This window comes from Pan paniscus, chromosome 4 (assembly GCF_029289425.2).
Source record: "Pan paniscus chromosome 4, NHGRI_mPanPan1-v2.0_pri, whole genome shotgun sequence".
Lineage (NCBI taxonomy): Eukaryota > Metazoa > Chordata > Mammalia > Primates > Hominidae > Pan > Pan paniscus.
This window is the reverse complement of record NC_073253.2, coordinates 110,851,386-110,874,846: the sequence shown is the minus strand read 5'-3', so window position 1 is coordinate 110,874,846 and position 23,461 is coordinate 110,851,386. Positions and strand designations below refer to the sequence as shown.

General features: G+C 36.1%; 1 protein-coding gene across 1 annotated transcript; it reads left to right on the top strand.

Moving 5' to 3' along the window:
• Window positions 1–205: 205 nt before the first annotated feature.
• On the top strand, window positions 206–14,090 carry TMED7 (transmembrane p24 trafficking protein 7). Its single transcript, XM_008952065.5, has 3 exons — window positions 206–1,623; window positions 6,603–6,848; window positions 10,851–14,090. The coding sequence occupies exons 1-3, from the start codon at window positions 1,432–1,434 to the stop codon at window positions 11,085–11,087; spliced, it is 675 nt and encodes a 224-aa protein (XP_008950313.1). The 5' UTR covers window positions 206–1,431; the 3' UTR covers window positions 11,088–14,090.
• Window positions 14,091–23,461: the final 9,371 nt, after the last annotated feature.

The window sequence follows — 23,461 nt, the reverse complement described above, 5'->3', positions numbered from 1 at the left end:
AGCTGGGTGCTCATTTCCTTTGATATTCAATCTGTTATGCTGTTTTGGTTGAAATATATAATGAAAATCCAGCTTCATACAGATCATTACATACCCTCTGAAAGGGTTTCAAGAGGCTTCTGGGGGTCTTCAGAGCAACACTTGAGAACCACTGCTCTAAAGCATATACTCCATAAATATATGTAAAATGGAATTTCCAGGCTGTGGCTACATATTCCAGGCCATATATATATATATATATACACACACACACACTGTATATAGGTGTGTGTGTTCTGTGTGTGTATACATATATTCTACTTTATTAGATAATGGCACATTGTTTTCCAACTTGATTAACCAATTTACGTTTTCACTAGCAGTGTATAAGAGGTTTTGTGGCTCTATAAGTCGACCAATATCTGTTATTGTTACAATTAAAATTTTTGCCTATCTTGTGGTATGTAATTTATTGATTGCACTGTGACGTTTAATTTAACAAAAGTTCATCTAGTGCTTGCTATGTACCAACCACTTCTAGGTAATTTTTCCAAATATTGGTACTTTGTAATAATTCTCTATGGTAGGTGTTATTATCTCCATTCTACAGATACAGACTGAGGCAGAGAATTTAAGCAAGTGGCCGGACGTCACACAGCCAGTACGTGGCAAAGCAGGGATTAAGCACTCCTGCAGTCTGCTCTTAGAATTCGTGCTCCTTGCCCAGCTGCTTCCCCCAAATATTTATTATTACTTATGAGAAAACTCTGCAAATTGCAAAGCGCTCTACCACCAAAGATTAGCACCCTAGGGCAAAATGAGCCCTTTACCACTCCCTAGATGCTCCCCAGCGTTAAGTTCCCAGCGGAGGTTGCAGTGAGCGCAGATCGCGCCACTGCACTCCAGCCTGGGTGACAGGGCGAGACTCTTGTCTCAAAAAAAAAAAAAAAAAAAAAAGCCAGTGATTGGAGCGTAATTACCCTCGCCAACCGCCTGTAACCACGGCGGCCGCCACGCCCCGTTTCCTGGTCTCGCCCCTCTCCGCCCACGACTGTGGCCCCGCCCCTCGTCCCAGGCTGCAACGGAGGCAGAGCCAACGCCTCGCGGGCTTCCACGTACGCACTCCAACGCGTGTCCCCGGAGGAGAACACATCCGGGTCACGGGAGCCGGTGTCTCAGGCTCCGCCCCTTCACCCCCCCCAAAGGCTAATCCCCACTTCCGACCCTCTCAGGCCTTTTCCGCTTCTCTTTTACCTCCCCAGGTGCGCCCGTCTGCGCCCCTCAAAGGAATCCGGAGGGTCGCTCTGATCCCGAATCTCCCACAGGCGTGAACCTGCTGTGCTGTGTATCTTTGCGGGGTGGCCTGCGCTGAGGCCTGCCGCGCGCGGTGAGTCCGCGCAGACCTGACCCTGCGTCTCGCAGCTCGGTTGAGGCCGCCGCCGCCTTCTCGGGATGCCGCGGCCGGGGTCCGCGCAGCGCTGGACGGCCGTCGCGGGCCGTTGGGGGTGCAGGCTGCTCGCACTGTTGCTACTGGTGCCTGGACCCGGCGGCGCCTCTGAGATCACCTTCGAGCTTCCTGACAACGCCAAGCAGTGCTTCTACGAGGACATCGCTCAGGGCACCAAGTGCACCCTGGAGTTCCAGGTATCAGGGGCCTAGCAGTCCCTGGGCCCCAACTCGTGGCTCCAGGATTGGGGGTGTAACTTGAGGGATGGCACTTTCCTGTCCGTGTTTCCCCGTTCTTAGGCTAATTCAAAAATCGCTTCTAGGTAGCTGATGCCCAGCATTTGACTTTCCTCTAATAAACGTTGGGTGAGAGATGTTAAGACCGGGAGTTAAAATATATGAATTCCAGAAATGCTCCCTTTAGCATTTCTTTCCATTCTCATTTTTAAGGCCTATTGAGCTTTCTTCCTTAAAAGATTCCCTTAAAGAAAATCATTTATACTCTGTAGTACCCAGTGTCAACCTTCTACTCTCTAATCCACACCTCCAATTTAATTGGATTTGGAGTGCTGCCAATGTCTAACTTCTTTGCTTTTCAGTTTTACCAATATTAGGACTGTTGGTTAATGCGGTCCCTGTCATTGGAAGAGCTCCATTACAGGTTGAACGGCCATTTGCCAAGGGAGTTGTAGAAAGAATTGCTGTGATAAATGAGAGGCCCCTTCTGATATTTGGGATTATATAAAAAAGAAACTTTAACAGAATGTGGTTTATTCGGTTGGTTAGAACAGTCTTTACTGAGCTTCAATTTTGGTTGGTAGGCGCATTTAACATTTGAGTAGCTATTGAATACTAGGTGCCAGTGGTACAGAAGTGGTCGAAACAGATAGGGTCACTGCCATCATTCATGATTCCCCTCTCACCCTGCTTTTCTTAACTGGTATCTGCTCATTCATCAGAACTGTGCCTTAAGAGCAGTAAGTAGGATCCATGAAGGAAGGCTTCCTTTGGAAAATTATTTCAAGCTGAACTTTAAAGGATGAGCTATATACACCTTGGTAAGGGAGGAGGGGGAATAGCCTGTAGTAGTAGTGAACACTGAGAATTTCAGGGCCATAGAGAGAGGTCCAATATGGTTGGGAATAAGGAGCCAGAGCAAGGGGGTCAGCAGGGGCAGGCCAGATAGTGTCTTGCTGACCATGTTAAGGATTTGTTTTTCCTGAAAGTGTAGGAAGCCATCAGAGGGTTATAAGCAGTTCAGTGATATGACGAGAATATTCTTGGTAGCTGCATTAATAATAACCTGTGCAGGTAGAGAAGTGGTGGTAAGATGTTGCAGACTGGATGTGGAAGGCTGATTAGGAGGTTATTGTGGTGGTCTAGACAAGAAATGATAGTGGTTTAGAGTAGAGTGATAGCAGTGGGGTAAATGAAAAGTGAAAGGATTGGAGAGAAGGTAGTAGGTAGAATCAACAGGACTTGGTGATGATTTGGCTATAGTGGGTCAGGGAGGGGAAGCCAAGGATGACCCTTAGGCTTACTTACCTTCATGGATTAGCATCAGGGGACAGAAAAGAAGATAGCAGGAATTGTGATAAAAAGTATAAGCCGATATTTTCTTTGTTTGAATTTAATAAACATTGCCTGGATTTTTGTGTATGCAGACTCAGTGATTAGTGCTAAGGATACAATGGCTAACAAATTAGCATCTGTTATGTGTAGACAGTATGTTAAGCATTTCAGGTATGTTCTCAGGAAAGCCCGATATGAAATTGTTATAGCTCTTACTCCTTTTTTACTGATGAAACTGAGGTTTAGATAGGCTAAGATCCAAGGGCATAAAACTTAGAAGTAGCTAAATCAGTAACGCAGTCCCAAGTTAAATTCTTAACCACTTTATTATACTACCTCCCAGAGACTGACTTTGACCTCAGAGAGCTTACACAGACATATATAGTCATAAAATGTTAAATGCAACAATAAAGGTACACACTAGGTATAGTGCTGGCAGGAGACAGAAGGATCATCAGGGGACATTTAGCTGAGGAGCTGATGTTAGAGGTGAGTCTGCAAGATAAGTAGCCGTTGCTCTACAAGGCGGCAGAGGAGAGAAGAAGGGGCCCTAGGCAGATATGTTCATGACAGTTCCAGCAGGCCTGAAATTAGCCTGAGCTATATTGCTAACATTTGTGCATGGCATTGAAAATACACTGAATAATAATAGTTTTGTGACTATAGTTATATGTATTAATAGTCACAAAACTATTATTATTAGCTTTAATATAAAGCTATTATAATAGCTTTGTGACTGTGAGTCCAAGGGCTTTGGGGGCAGTTTGTACCAGTTTGTCAACATTATTTATTGGTAACAATGAGATTGATGATTTGCTCCTGGTCTTGATGAGACCACACCCCCAACCCAGAGCTCTGTTGTTGAGACTAGCTGCATAGGAGGAATATGCCTATGTGACCAGCAAAATATTTAAAAATGCAATCAAGACTCCATTTTGGGTTCCTTGGTTCCAGGGTGTTTTCTTTGCACACTTGGGTGGTTCCAGATCTGAGAGAGTATATGTCTGGCCACAGACCTAACAAAGGGAAGCCAAAGGAGCCCACACCTGACCTTTTCAGATCTCTTGCTGTGAGACAGCCTTTGGCTGTGATGTTTTATATTCTTTTCCTTTTGGGACTCTTTTCAGTCCCAAGTTAAATTCTTAGCCACTTTATTATACTACCTCCCAGAGACTGACTCTGACCTCAGAGAGCTTACATAGACATATATAGTCATATAATGTTATAAACTGTAGATTTATAACATTATAACCTACAGTAATAAACTGTAGATTTGCAAACACTGTCATTTTGATCCCTGTGATTCTTCTTTAGCAAACCCTGTTGAACTGCACTGTCAGTGCAGATGTAAAGCAAAGACTTGTTCAGAGAATTTCTGGTAGTCTGGTATTTTAGGAACATAGAACGAGTAAGGGTGTGAATAAAAGAGGTTCTGAAGCTACCTGGGAGGAAGAACATGTGAATAGTATACCATTGTTAAGAGGTTTAGATTTTTCTGCAGGCCACAGGTAAGTATCAAAAAGTTTTTAAGTGATTGCTCAATGGGGAATGAGGAAAGATGGGGAGATTGGCACCCCTTCTTCCCAGGAGACATTCGGCATCATTTTAGGAGAAGGGCAGCTACCTGCATCTAGTAGTTAGAGACCAGGTCTGCTGCTTAACGTGTCACAGTGCACAGGACCATACAGCCTCCTACAACACAGAATTATTCAGCTCAAAATGGGAATAATGCCGAGGTTGAGAAACCCTGAGTTCGAGGGAGAAGATATTGGGTAGTGGGAAGACCTTTTAGGAAGTTGTGGCAATAGTCCTGTCTGGATTGTGGTTTCGGAATGCGATGAATTTGAGAGAGGCAAAAAGATTGAGAGATTTGTGTGATCATATGGATAGATAGGGACAGTTAGTTTGGGATGATCCTCAGTTTCAGTAGTAGGTGATTGGACAGGTTTAAAGGGATACTGTTAAGTGAGATTACTTGTTTTAAGTTTGGTGGAAGAGAAGTGGGGTGATGATAAGTTCTGGTGCTATTCGGTTTGTATGTATGTGTTTGATTATTCAGAATACAATGGTCAAGTACGTATAATTCAGTATAGCAAAATGAAGTTATTATTTTCACCTGGAGAAAAAGTTACTGACTTTTTGGTGAGGATGGGGATTGGTAAATCCCCAATTGATAAGACACTTTTATATCAAAACATTTTATCTGTATATTAACATTTACATATTTTTACAGTTTCATAAGTGCATAATTATTTTCATTAGATTATCAAAATGATATGTAACATAGTTCATTAGTCATCTTCTCTCTTAAGTGAGAAAAGGTCGCACAGGTCACAGATCCTTCTTTTAAATCCAGAGTTTGACCTAGAATGTCAGTATGCTAACCAAGCGAGTTCAAGGTTGAAAATAACAATCTTGTGCTACCCAATCACATGGTGGTTTGGGAACCCTTCATTCAACCCAATGTCTCTTCCTCATCATCTCTTTCACAAGTGTATATGTTCACTCTGTTTGTTCACCTCTCTGCACTCCCTCTTTCTTCCTACTCAGTTCTTTCTCATGTAAGGAAGCCTTTCTCTTTAATCCTTTCCCCCTTTTGTCTCTTACAATACTTATCCAGTTACCGCAGGAAAAATCTCTCCCTCCTCTGTACAACCCAAATGGCTGGAATTGTAACTGATTAAGCATAAGCCGTTGAAAGTAGTTCCACAGTTCTGTTCAGACTCATATCACCTACCTCCAGGCTTCCATTCAGTATGTTTGCCATTAAGTACTGGCTTTCTAGATAAACAGACTTGTTGTCCTTCATGTTATTTTGTTTTTGCTTTAATCACAAGAGTTTCAACAATATTTTATTTAATCAGTTACGTGTCTCTCCTGAAAACAAGGTTGTAAATGATTATATACTTTTAGAATAGCCCACTCCATTACTCAACTTATAGTGTAGTTCAAAACAAAATGTATATCAAATTCCATATAACTGACTATAAAAGAACTTAATAAATGCAATCTATTTGTAATTTGGCAGTAAAATGAGCTTAAGTTCTATGATAGAAGTATGAATGGGGTGTAATCCTAAGGATTGGCCTACCTTGTTACTTCACTGTGTGTGTGCTTGGATGATGCTAATAGGAAAGTGGGTTAGAAAATTTTCAGAAGGAAAATATTGCAGGCAGTAAGCTTAGAGGTTAAGAATATGACTTTGGAGTTCAAGTTCTGCCTTTCCCACTTAATTTAGATGAATAGTCTTGAATAGGTCGCTTATTTAACATCAGTTTTTCAGTCTGTCAAATGGAAGGAAAAAAGTATATTGTAGGGTTGCTGGGAGAATTAAGTGATCTAATAGATCTACATTAATTAGCACAGTTGTCTGGCTAGTTCAAAGTGAATAAAAGTTGGAGAAAACTTGTTCAGTTTCTGTAAAGTTTAGTTGAAGTAAAATCTCCCAAGTTCCATCCACTGGTGAAAATTTAAAAATGTAAAATTGTCTGTGATAGTAAAAGTCCTTTGCCCATCACCTTATTGCCATTTTAATAGGAAATCTGATTAAATCTGATTAATTTTTCAAACTTTTCACAGTGATTTTTTTTTTTAATCTCTTACAGGTGATTACTGGTGGTCACTATGATGTAGATTGTCGATTAGAAGATCCTGATGGTAAAGTGTTATACAAAGAGATGAAGAAACAGTATGATAGTTTTACCTTCACAGCCTCCAAAAATGGGACATACAAATTTTGCTTCAGCAATGAATTTTCTACTTTCACACATAAAACTGTATATTTTGATTTTCAAGTTGGAGAAGACCCACCTTTGTTTCCTAGTGAGAACCGAGTCAGTGCTCTTACCCAGGTAAATAAAAAAATCAGCAATATAATGTTGGTATATTTAAAAGGAGGAAAAAAGCATAATTTAATATCATGCACTAACTGATGAGCATGGAATTTTGAGACTGACAGTCTTTAAAATCTATCTTAATTCTTACATGTAGGCATTTCACAGAGAACTTCAGACTTTTGTAGTGAAAAATAATGTTGAAAGATTTTATGAACTTTTAATTGTAAAGAGAAAGAAGCATTAAAATAAGGAGGAAGATCACTAAGGTAGAAACATCAGTGGTAAAAGAAGTTTGGGAAGGCTGAGCAGTGTTCCAATCTTCTGAAGCATTTTCTTTAATCCCTGAAGGAATGTTGCTGTCATACTCAGGAGGCTGGTGTAACTGAAAGCAAAATGATGCCTAAATTAGTAGATAAATAATACCATATCATAGCCTTTATACCATTACTTAGTGTTACTCAAGCTGCTGTAACAGTAACTTGTGCTGTACCTTTAGGTGAAATATTGAAGATTAATGGTAAGTCATCTCACAAAAATAGTTACAAAAGCTAAATTCAGATTTATTTTGGAGAAATAGAGAAAGTGTAAAAAATTTAAACCCAGTGAATAGCTATTGCTTAGGTGATGAGGACTGTTTTATTTCTAGTTCAAATACAGCAAAATCCAAAATGCTTCAAAATCCAAAACTTTTTTTTTAGCTCCAACCTGATGACACAAGTGGAAGATTGTTACATCTGATCTCATGACACATCACTGAAAATATCATATACAGTTGCCTTAAGGCTGCATGTATAAGGCATATATGAAACATAAATGAATTTCATGTCTAGACCTGGGTTCCATCACAAAGATATCTCATTATGTATATGTAGACATTCCAAAATCAGAAAAAATCTGAAATTCAAAGCACTTCTGGTCCCAAACATTTTGGATAAGGGATACTCAACCTGTATGGGCTTAGATCGTATCTAAAAGTTACTCAATTAGGCATGAAAAAGAATTATTTACGACTTACTCGTTAAAATCTTAAACTGGTATTTTAGTGTTCCCAGGTTCTATTTAGTCTCTTGGCCAAAGTCATGGTGAAAGAAACAGCTTTAAGAATGTGTAAAAGCCTTAATTCATAAACCTGTTGTTAGAATTAGCAAGATATATTCAAATATTCTTAATTTTAGAAATGTTCTCTTTATTTTAAGGTCTTGTGTGAAGGACACCTTGCTTTGTAAAATGATATTTCTCTGGGGCCATTACCTTAACCTGTATCCATTCCTTCATGAATTTTAACTTGTATAAGGTGGCTTGTTCTAAAAACCTAAGTGGGTAAATATAAGAAATGAATGGTAATAAAGCAGTTAATATCATACCCGTCTTTATCCATGCTACATGTTTTATTTTTCTCAGTCTTATTTTTCTACTTTCAAAAAGATAATGTATCATATAATAGGGATTGTTATAAAGCAACTTTTCATACTTTAAAATTGAAAATTACCAGCTAGTAAGTTCAGAACAAAATTACCAGCTAGTAAGTTCAGAACAAAATTACCAGCTGCTAATGCAGAATAAATGATAAGAGTTTTACTCTCACGATTTTTTACCTGTTGATAAAATGATGGATTTAGAGTAGGCAATGATCACCAGTCACTACTAAAACCATTAAGTAAAAGGCTGATGGGGAACTTTATACTGAGTGGATCAGACTGAATGATCATTCACAAATGGAGAGATAACTAGACATTATGTGCCTTATGATAATGTGCAGTAAGAAGTACACAACACTGACTACTAGACGTTCCCACCCAGAACATTGCACCTGAATTCCATCAAGTCTCTAGCTCCAAATGCCAGTTTACAAGAAATACAGAGGATAAAGGAATAACATGGGAATGCAATCAACAAAATCCAGGAAGTGGGAAATGCCACAGGATAGGGGTAGATGGCAAGGAAAAAAGGAAAAACAAGGAAGAAAGCCTAAAGATTAATGAACACTTACATCAGCCAAATGATTGTGTTAACCTTACTTGGATTCTTACTTGAAAACCAATTTTGAAACAATAGGGGAAATTTGAACACTATTTCCTGACTTTAAGGAACTGTTTTAGATTATTTCATGTGTTATAATACTATTGGGGTTATGTTTTTAAAAAGTGTTATCTTTTAGAAATAAAGTATAAAAGTATTTGTAGCTGAAGTGATAAAATATCTGACATTTGCTTTAAAAATAATCGGGGAATGTAGATGAAGCAAGATTAGCCATGTGTTAATCTTTATTGACATGGTGGGGGTTCATTGTACTTTTCTCAATACTTTTGAATATATATGGAAGTTTTCACTGTAAAAGTTTTTTAAAAATCACATCTCAGGCCAGGCGTGATGGCTTACGCCTGTAATCCCAGCACTTTGGGAGGCCAAGGCAGGCAGATCACGAGGTCAGTAGTTCGAGACCAGCCTGACCAACGTGGTAAAACCCCGTTTCTACTAAAAATACAAAAATTAGCTGGGTGTGGTGGAGTGCGCCTGTAATCCCAGCTACTCAGGAGGCTGAGGCAGGAGAATCACTTGAACCTAGGAGGTGGAAGTTGCAGTGAGCCAAGACTGCGCCATTGCACTCCAGCCTGGGTGAAAGAGCGAGACTCCATCTCAAAAAAAAAAAAAAAGTCACATATCAAAAGTTGTAGAATGCATGTAATTTAATTTCTGTGATTTTCTCTAATCCAGTAGTTCTTAACCCGTACCCCATGGACAGGCTTGAAGGAGTTCCTAAACATTCTGCATTTGTGTCAACTCCTTGCCTTTATGTGTACTTTCCAGGTGAAGAATCCTTGGGCAATATGCCATTTTGAGAATATAGAGAAAGCAAAGAAATCCTAGAAGCACATCTCTCTGTAGCTCCTCATCACAAATTAGGAATCATTTTAGCACAGTTTTGCAAATTTTTCATTCCTAGGGGCCTGAACAAAGCAAGGACAACAAAAATATTTGACTCTTCTAATAGGTTAATGCAGTTTGTTGGCCTCATAATTTCTTACATTTTTTAAAAGCACTTTTAATAGAATATTTTAATAATTATTCCTTTCATATTTACTTTGGCAGAACTTCATTAAACATTATTTTCTAATTTCTATAGTCCTTAACTAAAATTAAAACAAACTTAGATTTGTATTTAAAACTTTTAATACAGGCTTGTTGCATAAAATAATAATAAAACATATATTTTACCACTAGGATTAAGTTTGCAGCAGTAGAAAAATATTAAACCATAGTATACAAAAAAACTAGTCATTTAACCTTTCTCAAAACAGATGGTATAATAAATGTATAAAAAGGCAAGCTGTTATCAGCTAAAGGCTCACAAATTGATTACACAGTGAAACTGAAACTTGCATCCTGTTGGGAACATACATATTGGTTTAGTTGACTGGCATGAGGGAAAAGGCTGATTTAACAAATAGATAAATGTAAAAAAAAAAGTCATTCCTATTCTGATAGATCCCTTTCGGATTTAAAAGTTACTAACGATTTTGATGTTGTGGCTGTTTTAAACATAGTTCAAAGAACTTTGACTAATTCAGCTTTTTTTTGTACTGTGCTTTGTTTATTTTTATAGATATTTGGGCTTTGACTTATATTCTCATTGGTGAGCTCACTGCCATTTTCTTCCTAATTCTTCTTTAAAGAACTTGGGCTGGAAATTCTGTAGTCACCAACCTTAGCTGATAAGTATTTCTGCTATTGTTAGCTTAGTGTTCTATCTGCCTCCTTACTGATGCCATGGCTGTGACATCTCAGTTGGGGAAAACAGCTGCTTCATGAGATCTCTAGCCTTAACAGTTGTCCCAGTGAAAATGAGCAGGGGGGTTTTCATTGCAAGGACAACTGGCATAAATGTGTGAATGAATGCCAGATTAGTAGCATGTTAGTCAAAAGAGGAATTGAGATCAAATTGAAAGAAAAGCTGAATATGATAGATGAAGTCTACAGAAAGTATCACACATACTGACTGAAAATATTTCTCTGCAGATGGAATCTGCCTGTGTTTCAATTCACGAAGCTCTGAAGTCTGTCATCGATTATCAGACTCATTTCCGTTTAAGAGAAGCTCAAGGCCGAAGCCGAGCAGAGGATCTAAATACAAGAGTGGCCTATTGGTCAGTAGGAGAAGCCCTCATTCTTCTGGTGGTTAGCATAGGGCAGGTATTTCTTTTGAAAAGCTTTTTCTCAGATAAAAGAACCACCACAACTCGTGTTGGATCATAACTACGTTTTGAGAAATGATGCACCATTGCCACTGTAATATTGCTGTCCTCTAATTAATTTTAGGTACTGAAGAACTTAATATTGGCAACATTTTTAAATCCTTACTCATACACTTGTTGGGAGGGATGTACAATGCATATTCCCAAACTGTGGAAAGGACACCTTTTTTTATTTGTAAAGGTGGAAAAACTTTGGAACTCATTTTGGGCTATTCATGTTAAATATTCAACACCAATGATCTACTCTGTTCTCAGTTGTTTATATCTACTCTTCGCACACTAAACTTTGGTATTTTGATTCCTTTTAACCATTTAAGACTACTTTTCTTATAGGTAGTTGATATTTTAAAAACCTTAGATTTAATGTCTACATGTGTTAGGGAGGAAGAAAATTGCCTTTTAATTGTTAATAAGAAAACCAAATGTGATGAACTGTAGCCCAAGCCCTATTCTGCACTGTTCAATTTTATGGAGGAAAAATAAATCTACCATAGGAATGTTAGTTAATATTGATATATCATGGTAAAATTTATTTCTCACTAGCTTAGAAAATGTCAGACTTTTGTTTTTGGGGTTTATAATTTAAACCAGCTATGCTATTTTTTCATAAAGGCATTTGTAGCACACAGAAAACAGTAGTTTCAGTAGTGCAAAAGAGTTTATACAGGCCTTAAATATCAGACTGTTTGTAACAGGTAGAAATATTACAGAATAATTTAAGACACTACAATGGGGGCAAATGAAATAGGAAAATTTTTAGTGAGTTACCCGTACTCATTACATTTTCAGTGCTTTTATAAGGAAAAAAGGTGATATGTTTAATTTTAACATTTTAATTGGCTGGCTCTTGCCCTTATATGACTTTAATGTCTGTGAGTCATTCCCAGCTTAAATTAACAATTGTTAGTATTAGTCTCACACATAAGTGCCATACATTTTATCCTCATGGGTGTGATGCACTGAAAAGTTAGTTGCTCTCCTTTTTTCTTTCTTTTGTTGTGCATATTTTATTTCTGTAGTTTCTGGTTAGCTACCCTAAAGTGATTTAAAAATTTAGAATGCTATGTGTTTCCTATTTGGTAATCTTCGTTGACTTTTCTTTAGTTAATGAGTATTAAATAGTGCATATTCTGTAGACTATAGGGTTTACATTGTGTTTGCATCTTATAACTTGTACAGATTGAGCTGATTGAAATAAGATATTGTTCCAAGTATTATCTGATAGAATACAAGATGATTCAAAATTATATAGATATTTAAAGCTTTTCTGCTGTTTTTTTTTTTAATTGCAACTGCTTTTCTGCCATGCCTCTCTTCCGTACCCAAAAGTGATCAGTTCTGAACAAGACACGACTGTCATATTGTAGAGACTTTGATATGTGATACCATAGAATACTGATTGGATAGCCGTCCTAGTCACTTACCAATACTGACTAGAAGTTAACTCTTAATTCTAAGCTATCTTAAAATGCATATATATACTTCTTGCATGGAAGAGCAAAACAAATTCAAGTTGTCATGCCTGATAATTTCAGATGCCACAGTATAGCAAAGGGTGAACATGTTTTCAACCCTTTAACTTTTTACGATGTTTGAAGACCAGCTACTCCTTAATATTTATCAATGGATTAAGAAGTTTAAGATTTTGCAGATTTATCAATTTGGGTTTTTGTACTGAAGTTGTCTTGCGGCTTTGCAAGTGTCCCTTTATATTTAAATTTGAAAGTTGTAAGCACTGATGTTAATGTGATTGATCAGCATGGGCATATGTAAAATGTCCTTTTCTGGTTGCCTCTCTATGCTATTGTGTTCAGATACTTATACCATAATTAAACAGTAAGTTATAGACTTACTGAGTTTGGCATAGATAGTGCACTCATTTAATCTGTGCCTCTCAAAACTTCAGAATATTAGCATATTACCACAAATAATTTTTGGTGAAACTATTGAGATATTAAAATTTTTGAAATCACTACTGTTACCTGTTATAGAAAATAGTGTGGGCTTAGTCTAGTCTCTGTGTAACTGGTTACATTTTGATGGTTGCCTATACTCAACTGGATATGTGTATGTAAATTAGAAAATACATACCTATCCAGACATAAATGCTAAGTAACATTTTTTTTCTTCCTCCAACTACATAATTTGTAGCTCATCATTTTTCCTTAATCCTTTCCTAACTTGTTGCAGCAGTTTGAATTTCCCAAATATTTATGTTTGAACATAATGGCTCAGAATACATATTTGAACATCATAGTTGTATATATTTTTAAAGTAGAATAAATAATGGAAAGCAACTTGATATACAAGTTTATACTAAAATTTCAACTGTGTGAAGATACATTTTAAGGTATTACTTTGCTAATAATCTACACATTCTTTTTTCTATTAAAGAAACAAATGGTTTGTGGTTCACAGCTTTCATCCAAGCTTGGTGATAATCAATTTTGAAAATACAGTGGACTGAAAAGCAAATTTATTCTTTCGAAGATTTCATTTAAATCTCTGTACTATGCATTTTTGTTTCAGTTTGTAAATGTGTAACATTTATAGTTAAATAGGACAAAGCAGGCCCTATGACTATTGTTTTCAAAAAATTAATATATAAATAATTCAGAGGGGTTTTTCATTTACTTTTGAAAAGAAATTTCTTTAACAGGATTGCACCTATCAATTTCTTGTAGAATAAAAAAAAAAATCTTTCAACAAATTGACTTTACTTGTTTCTGTCAGGATTTAAATCTTTCTAAAGCTCCTTATAAACTTAAAGCCTAGAGTACAGTTCTGTAATGAGAGTGATTATTTATTTGGTATTTTATTAAAATATCTGAGGGACTGTCCAAGAAAGAAGGTGAAAGAGAAATAACCATGTCTGTACTGCCTAATTTGTAACCTTCTCTTTGCATTCCTTACTGAAAGTTTGTGTAGGTGAAAAGCAGTTAAATCATCAGTTGCTCTAAAGAGGTCTTAATTTTTAAGTAAATTACCTTTAGTTTGTATATTACCCAGTTGTATCAGTGTTTTTCTTAATAATGTAGTCAGAGGGGACAGTCTGGTTCCTGGGCACAATTCTCCAAAAACAACAGGGAAATAACTATAAATATAGGTTAACATTTATTGAATGCCTACCTTGTGCTAGGTGCTGTGCTGAGTATTTGTATTGACACATTTAATCTTTGCAATGATTCTATGAAATAAAGGTATTATTTCCATTTTACAGATGAGGAAACTGAGGAATAGAGGGGTTAAGAAATCTCATATCACACAGTATATTAGCAGAGTTTGAATATGAACCATAGCAGTCTGGCTCCAGAGCCCTCTTTCTCAAGCACTATGCAATATTGCCTTACAAAAAACCAATTAAGGATAGATCTCTGAAGGCTTAGCTATCTTGATTTCACTACAGCTCAGTAGCAGTTCAGTGCTTTGGCTTTGGAGTCACAGCCAAGTTCAAGTCATGGTTGTGTGACTTTGGATTTTATTAACTATATATTTCTGTTTTCCATCTGCTGCTAAGGTGATGCCATCTGGTATAATGAGAATGAAATGAGATGTTTATGAAACACTGAGGGATCAGTGCCTAGCATATATAAGCACTTAGTAATTATATTTTTATCATTAGTCTAATTCTGGTCTCTTGATCTTTCTTTAGTTCCTAAAGTCCTTACTATGGTTTCTATTCATGTGGCTCTTACATGAACAATACATGACACAAATATGATAGTGTTTGAACGTCTGTCATGCACATAATGGTCTGCTAGAAATTTCGAAAATGAAGAAGACTGGCTGGGCATGGTGGCTCATGCCTGTAATCCCAGCACTGTTAGAGGTCAAGGCGGGCAGATCACCTGAGGTCCGGCATTCAAGACCAGCCTGGCCAACATGGTGAAACCCTGTCTCTACTAAAAATACAAAAAATAGTGGGGCATGGTGGCACATTCCTGTAATCTCAGCTACTCGGGAGGCTGAGACAGGAGAATCACTTGAACCCGGGAGGCGGAGGTTGCAGTGAGCCGAGACTGCACCACTGCAGTCCAGCCTGGGCAACAGAGCGGGACTCGGTCTCAAAAAAAAAAAAAATGAATAAGACAGTCTGACCTCCAGGAACATAACCTAGATGGTGTAGATAGGATAGCTGTATGAGCAACTAATGTTACACAGGTAATGAAGCAGAGTGGACTCTAAGGGTCTAAGATATTTACAGGGTGCTAGAGGAAGAAGAGAATATATAGGTCCAAAGACTTATTTCTTAGGGAGTTTTACATCATCTCCCCACAGCAGAAGCCCTGGTTATGTGACTATGCCAGTAATTGAGTGGTTTAATCTCCAGTTTAGGGATATGGGTATTAACCAGTCCCTGTTGCTACAGATTGAAAGACATATTCTTTAATTTTGCTAACAATAAAGGTGATGTTTGATCTCCTGAGTAACTTCTCCATCTCAGGAGTTTCCAAATTCTGGAGGAAAATACAAGGATGTTATCCTATTTTTATCATTAGGAATCAGCTTCCTTGCTGAAATTTAGATATAAAAGTGACACTAGTCTGGCATACTCTGTTTTTAGTGCTGGATGATTCCTAATGATCGCTACTATTTTGAAAAGGCAACATCATAAGAATTTGATTAATAATGGTTCAAAGAACAAAGTCTACCCAGAATTTCATCATTCTTTTTGGTGTATTTCAGTTATTTTTATAGATATTTGTGTATTGTTTAAAGAAATTGGTATTGTACTGTCTATAACAAATTTTTACACTTTTACATTTGTGAAATCTATCATATAGAAGAGAGCATTCAGCATGTACAATTTAATGAGAAATAAAGTTATAAAACAGATACTCATATACCCAATGCTCAGGTTAAGAAATGTACATTGCCAATACTTTAGAAAGCTCCTATGTATCCTTTCCTGGTCAGTTTCCTGAATCACCCCAAGAGAGAGAACCAATATTCTGCTTGTAATGCAAATAATCTTTTCTTTGTATTTTTACCAATTAAGTATACTGGTTGTCACACTTTTTAAAACATAATTTCTAAACCATCATAAAATGATACTTTTGTAAATACAAAATCATGTACTTGAATGTATTGGCACTGTCAGTTTACTATCAGCATTTCTAAATGTTTATGCATGTTTGCTCACTTTATGTGCTTCTCTCTCCATCAGCCAATGACAATTGATCAATATGGGATCAATATAGGACCACACTTCGAGTAGTACTGATGTCTACATTCCTTAAAAATAGTCTAAACAGGTAGAAGTAAACATTAATAAAATTTAATAAAGTATTAAATTCTTAATAAATAGAAATGTCACTTTTTTGTGACTTGCTGAACATTTAGTGCCATCCCTGATGATGCATATGGCTATAGTTTTTGTTACTGTGTTTATTATTAACATACCACCACTATGTATTTCTTCCATGAAGGCATTTGGATCATTCTACCTTTTTTGCTATTTTGAACAAAGCCACTATGAACATTCTTGTATATATGTCAGGTTGTACATGTGTATGATCTCTTGAGAATACATCCAGCAGTGGAATTGGTGGGTCATAGGATATGTATATCTTCAAATTAACTAGGTAATATCTAACTTTTCCAAAGTAATTAGTGCTTTCACCAGCAGCATTAAAAGGTTCCACATTTGGTATTGTTAGACTTTAAAACTTTGGAAAATCTAGGCTTGTAATGGTACCTCGTTGCTTAATTTGCATTTCCATGAGGTTAATTATTTTTTCTACAAATTTATTTACCATTTGGATTTCCCCGTTTTGCAAAGTTGCTGTTTAAATCATTTGTCCATTTTTAAAAATTTTATTGACTTTTTGGTTAATAAAATTCCTTCATATACTGAGACTACTTAATCATTTGGTTATAACTATTTCAAATATCTTCTCACAGTTATTTATCATTCTGCTCCTAGTGAAATGTATCCATCTTTTTCTCTATTTTTTTGGTGTTTTTGTGTCTTATTTAAAAAATACTTCCCTCTCCTTAGGTCATGAATATCTTCTGTACTGTTTTCTAAAATATGTGTAGTTTTGTCTTCCACTCAAATTGAATTTTGTTTTGTGGGTGAGGTAGGTATCCAGGTTCTTTTTTTTTCCCTTGTTTCTTGAAAAGTCATCTTTCTCAGTTGGTTGAACATGCCATTTCTGTCATCTGTGAAATGCTCATATTTACATGAGTCTATTTCTGGGCTCTCTTTTATTCCATTGATCAATTTGCCCATATATCAGTAACACACTGTCTTAACTATTAAAGCTTTTAAAAGTCTTGATATTTGGTAAAATAAGTCTTTTTATACCTTGTTCTTCAAGATTTTGGCCGTGATCAGTTCTTTGCACTTTTATACAAATTTTAGAATTTCAACAAAACAAAATTGTTAGGATTTTGATTGGGATTGTATTATATCTGTGAACAAATTCTTTATAATAGTGCATTTTTTGGTGAGTTAATGTTGTCTTTCCATTGTATCTTTGAATAAAGTCTTAAAATTTTCTTCACAGAAATACTGCATACATATATTTTGTTAATCTCATATCTTTTTGTTTTTGATGCTATCATAAATGATATCTTTTAAGTTTTTAATTTTTTGTTAGTATGTGGGGATACTTTTTAAATTGATTTTTCTATTCAACCTTGCAAAAATCTTTTTTAAAGTCTAGTAATTTATCTGTAGATTCTTTTGGACTTTCTATAAGTAATGACAAATTTGTCTTTCTATTGTCCTTTTCTTTTTCTTGCCTAATTACATTTGCAGGGACCTCCAGTATAATGTTGACTAGGTCATGTGTAGGCATTCTTGTTTTGTTCCTGTTCTCTGGGAATGCTTTCAAAGTATTCTCTAAGCATTTTATGATACTTTTATTAAATTTAGAAATTTCCCACCTATTCTTATTTGCTAAGAGTTTTTTATAATCATAAATGATATAAAATTTTGAATTTTCAAAAAGCTCTATTGAGAAAAATCATGATTTTTCTGCCTTTATTCTCTGAATGTAGTCAGTTACATGAATTGGATTCCTATTGTTAAGCCAACCTTCTCTTCCTAGGGTAAAAAAAACCTGGCCACGATGTGGTTTGACTGCTTTTAATAGCTGGATTTGTTTTAAGATTTTTGCTTAAATATCAAGGCTGTTTTAGCCTTATAAAGTGATTTGGAAACTGGCTTTCTTTTCTTGTTTTCTGGGAGAGCTTGTATATAACATTTACGTTACTTCTTCCTTGAATGTTTATTAGAAATCATAAGTGAAGTGTGTTTGGGGCCTGGTGTCTTCTTTATGGGATGCTGATTCATTTTCTTTTTATTAATAAGGTTCAGCTTTTCTGTTGTGTAATATTGGTAGATTGCATATTCCTATGAATCTTTCCATTACGTCTACACTTTCAAATTTGTTAGCACTGTGCTTTTCCTGTACACTTAACATGTGCCAGATCTGTAAGGATGGTACCCTTTGTGTTGCTTATATTGCATCTGAGATTGTATCTTTTTTCCTTGACTAGTCTTGCCAGAGGTTTATCATATTTATTGTTTTTGCTTTACAAAGAAGCCAATATTTTTGTTTTTCTTCTTTGTTATATTTTCTCTATTTTATTGATTTCAGCTTTTTCTTTTCTATGTTAATATGTCATATTATTGTAGTGGATGGTTAGCTCTTCAAATTTTCAACTTTCTATTCTGATTTACATATTTAAAGCTATAGATTTCCATAAAAATGCTACTTTATCTCTTGCATTAGTTTTCTATGCTGGGTAACAAATTACCACAGGTTTACTGGTTTATAACAGCAGAATTTTATTATCTCACAATTTCTTGGCTTAACTGGGTCCTCTGTTTAGGGTCTCACAAGGCTGCAGTGAAGTCAGCTGAACTGCATTGTCATCTGGAGCTCACAGTTCTCTTCTAAATTAATCAGATTGTTGATAAAACTTAGTTCCTTGAAGCTGTAGAACTGAGGTCCTCAGCTACTTAGGGCTGCTCTTTTATATAAGCAGTATAACATGACATGCCTTTTTAAGGTCAGCAGAACTTCTGACTAGAATCTGTTTCAGAGAAGGCCAGAAAGAGTTCACTTGGTTAGGTCAGAGTCACCTGGGATAATCTCCCTTTTGATTAAGTCAGAGTCAACTAAATGGGCACCTTAATTGCATCTGCAAAATCCTTTCACTTTTGCCATATTCTCTTAGTAAATGTAACAGGCGTTGTCCACACAAAGATATGGATATGGGGCTTGGAAAGGATTTCAGGAACCATCTTAGAATTCTGCTTACTACTAACTCCATTCTACAAGTCTCAATATCTAGCATTTTAGTTATTCACTAACTGCAAAGTTTTTTATTTCATTATCATTACTACTTTGATCCATAGATACTATTTGGAACTATAATTTCCAAACATGAATATTTAAGTTTTCTTTTATTGTTGATTTTTAACATAACTGAATTGTGATCAGAGGATATATTCTCTATATGATTTAAATTCTTTGAGATGTGTTAACAGTTGCTTTATGACATAATAAGTGGCTGGTTTTTATAAATTTTAGGATGCTTGAAAAGAAAGTTCTACAGTTATTTATGTTCATTAATCATTTTAGTCATGTTCATTAATTTTCAAGTCTTCAGTATCCTTAGTGATGATTTTTTTGTTTTTGGTATATATCTCTTGATTACTAAGAGAATTGTGTTAAAATGTAGCTAGCATGATTTTAGATGTGTTTGTGTGATTCTTTCAATTTCTCTCTTTTTCTATTTTGTATTGGGATACAAATGTATAATTGTTATATTTTCCAGGTTAATTGAAAGAAGCTTTATCATTACAAAATTATCTTTATTTCCACTAATAAATTTTGCCTTAAAATTAATTTTATTTGATATTAATGTAGCTATACCAATTTTCGTTTGGCTAGCACTTGTGTCGTATATCATTTTCCACAGTTTTACTTTCAGCCTTTGTGTATATTTAGTTTTTAGAGGTGTCTCTTGTTTATATCATATTGTTGTTACTATTAGTATGTGTCCTATCTGTTCTATGTTCCTTTTTTTCTACTTTTTTTTTGATAGTTTTGTTTTTGTGACTCCTTTTTTTCTTCTACCTATTAGATTGGATGTTGTATATATTTCTGTTCATGGTTGTTCTAGAAATTTCATTATGCATCTCTGACTTATCAACGCCTAAACTCGCCCAGACTTCTGGGCAGTGCAGTAGCCTTAGAACACTTTAATCCCATTTACTTTCCTCCCAGCTTATATATGTGGTTGTCACATATGTTGTATCTCTTTAAATGTAAGTTATTACTATTGTTTTTTATAGTTAATATTGACTTAGATTTACCCACAAATTTGCCACCTTTCTTACTCTCCATTCCTTGCCGTGTCTTTGAGCTTCCATCTGGAGTAATTTTTCTTTTGCCTGAGTATATGTTTAGAATTTACTTTAGTGCAGGTCACCTGGTGGCACATTTACTTTGTTCTTGTTTTTTGAAATGTCGTTATTTTGCCTTCTTTTTGAAGGACTTTTTTTTTCCACCTTGAAATGGATGGTTATCTGGAAAGGTAAAGATAACTTTCCCTTGTATTCTGACTTCCACTGTTACTGGGAAGAAGTCACCTGTCAGTCTTTTGCTCCATTTAGACTAATCCATTTTATTTTCCTCTGGCTGCTTTCATGATTTTCTGTTTGTAATTATAATTTTTTTTTTTGAGTTTCATTATGTTGTATATACGTGAGGATTTTATTGTATTTTCCCACTTAGGCTTTGTTTGGCATCTTGGATCTGTGGGTTGATACGTCAGTTCTGGAAAATTCTCAACCATCATTGATTTGTTCAGATTTTGTTTAGAATCTTACATCTGTATCCATGAGAGATGTTGGTCTTTAGTTTTCTGTTTTTGTAATGTCTGTTGTCTGATTAGTATGATACTAATGCTGGCTTAATAGAATGATTTCAGAAGTATTCCCTCCTTTTGAATTTTTTTGAAGAGTATGTGTAGGATTGGTATTATTTCTTCCTTAAATGTTTTGATAGAGTTCACCATTGAAGTCACCTGGACATGAAGTTTTCTTTTTGGGAACATTTTTCACTACACCTTAATTTCTTTGATAGATTTAGGGCTTTTAAAATAATCTGTTTCATCTTGACTGTTTGTCTTTTAAGGATTTTTTCCATTTCATATAAATTGTTGAATTTGCTGGCATAAAGTTGTTCATAATCCTTCCTTAGTAACCTTTTAATAACTGCAATGTCATGTCACCTCTCTTATTTCTAATATTGGTAATTTGCATCTGCTCTCTTTTTTCTTGACTTATCTGGCTAGAAGTTTATTGATTTTGAACGTCCTAGTAAACCATCTTTTGGTTTTATTTCTGGGGGAATAAAGTACCATAATCAAGCTTAGTAATCCTTCTTCTTACCTTCCTCCAGGATTTTGACTAGATGGGATTCTTTGTCTAATGAAGTGACCTAAACCTTCATTTCTACAGAATTGAGCCGTTGATAGGCCTGTCTTTACTGGGTTGCTGCAGTTTTCCACTGACTAGGACTGTTAGCCCTAAGAGGCATTCCAGTGAATTTCCTCGTTTCCAGATATAGCCTTCTTGTTTCCATTGTATAACAGAACACAGTTTTCCTCTGATAACTGGAATTAGCTACCCTGGCCAGTCCATTGAGCTGCTTTTCTGTTACTTTAATGGCATGAGGAACCTCAAAAGGCCAGGGCCAGTCTCGGCTCCGAAATCATCAAAACATGATTATTTTTCCTGAAGGAAGTGTTCTACTCTTAGACTCTAGAATTTCTAAACCCACCAAGCCCAACATTTTGGGAATGGGAAGCAAAAATTATTCATGTAGATTCTTAGGTATACTATTGAACAGAAACACTCCTTCCACCCTTTGGCTCTGAGACCTGTGCATCCTGGTAGTGGGGAGACAACACCATATATTGACTGCTTATTAAATTAATATACCACATTCTATAGGACACCACCCTACCTTTTCATGATGTTGCCTCCCAGATATCTCTGTAACCGAGCTCTCATTTTGCCACTCAACTGTTCTATCAAGCTAGTTACTTTAGGAGATAAGCATGTGTTAAAACCATTGAATTCACTTCCAGTGCCATAAACTGTGTACCTGGTTGGAAGAAATGTTTTTGGGATTCCTATGCAATGGATAAAACCTTCAGAAATGTCAAGAATATTAGTGCCAGTGGAAACACTGCAGGCAGAGAATGCAGATTCATACCTTGAATGTGAATTATCTTTGTGAAGACAAAGTGCTACCTATTTCTTATGGAAATTGCCCAATGTAACCATCATGTTACCGGGTTGCCAGCAAGTCTCATTGAGAGTAATGCCATATTAGGAACCCAGCCTTGGAAATGTAGTCACACTCCACATTGTTGCCAGGTTGGGCATTCAGCAATGATGGTAGCCAAATAGTGTAGGTAAGGAGAAGACCATACTATTGAACCTCTGTCACTGCTTTGATAGCCACTTGGTAAATGGGCCCATTAACCAAGCCCTGGGTTGGCTGGAGAAAAAGACTGACATCTACCAGACAATTCATCTTGTTCCCCTTATTATTGAAAATCTTCTCCACCTGATGCATCCTGTTAGGCACTTATGTGGGACATGAATATCTTCACATGCCCTCACCACTCCAAGAGGGTTATCTGTAAGTCTCACTGACAGATCTTTTACAAATTTTCCATTTTGTTCTTTCCAAGAACCTAAAAGCTGGACAATCCATTAGACACTGCCTGTAAGTCAGTATATTTATCAGTTTGTCATGTCGTCCCCTCCTTTCTTGAATGTGAATAACCAGGTATGTAGCTAGAAATTGCCCACTAGGAAGATTCGCTGTCCCCATTAGCAATGCACGGATCTGAAATTGTCTCACTTCTTTACGTATCTGTCCGTCTCCCAGATTAGACTATAAAATCTCCATGAGAACTAGGACTGTGTCTCCTGTTCACACAATATCCCTAATGTCTAGCACATAGAACGTACTCTAAACATATGTGGCGTAAGTGATTGATGCATTTTCTTGAACATTTGGAGAGAAAATGTTAAGCAATTAAACTTGTAACCAATTTAAGATTTTTTTTAGTACATGTGACTGTATTATGAAGAACAATGCAAAATTTGGAGCAATTTACAAGAAGATGGAACAGTTCAAGTAAATTTGCCCATGACACTAGTGACTTCAGGCTCTTTTATGTATGCAACCTAAGTGATGAAAAGGGAAGTACGTGTTTATGGAATCTGTCATTGGTGGTATTTCAGTGGGAAAATGTGAAAAGCTCAGATTTTGAAGGGTTGCCAGAGAAAGAGGAACAGGCAGAGGAAACTGAAAGAGGAATTTTTTTTTT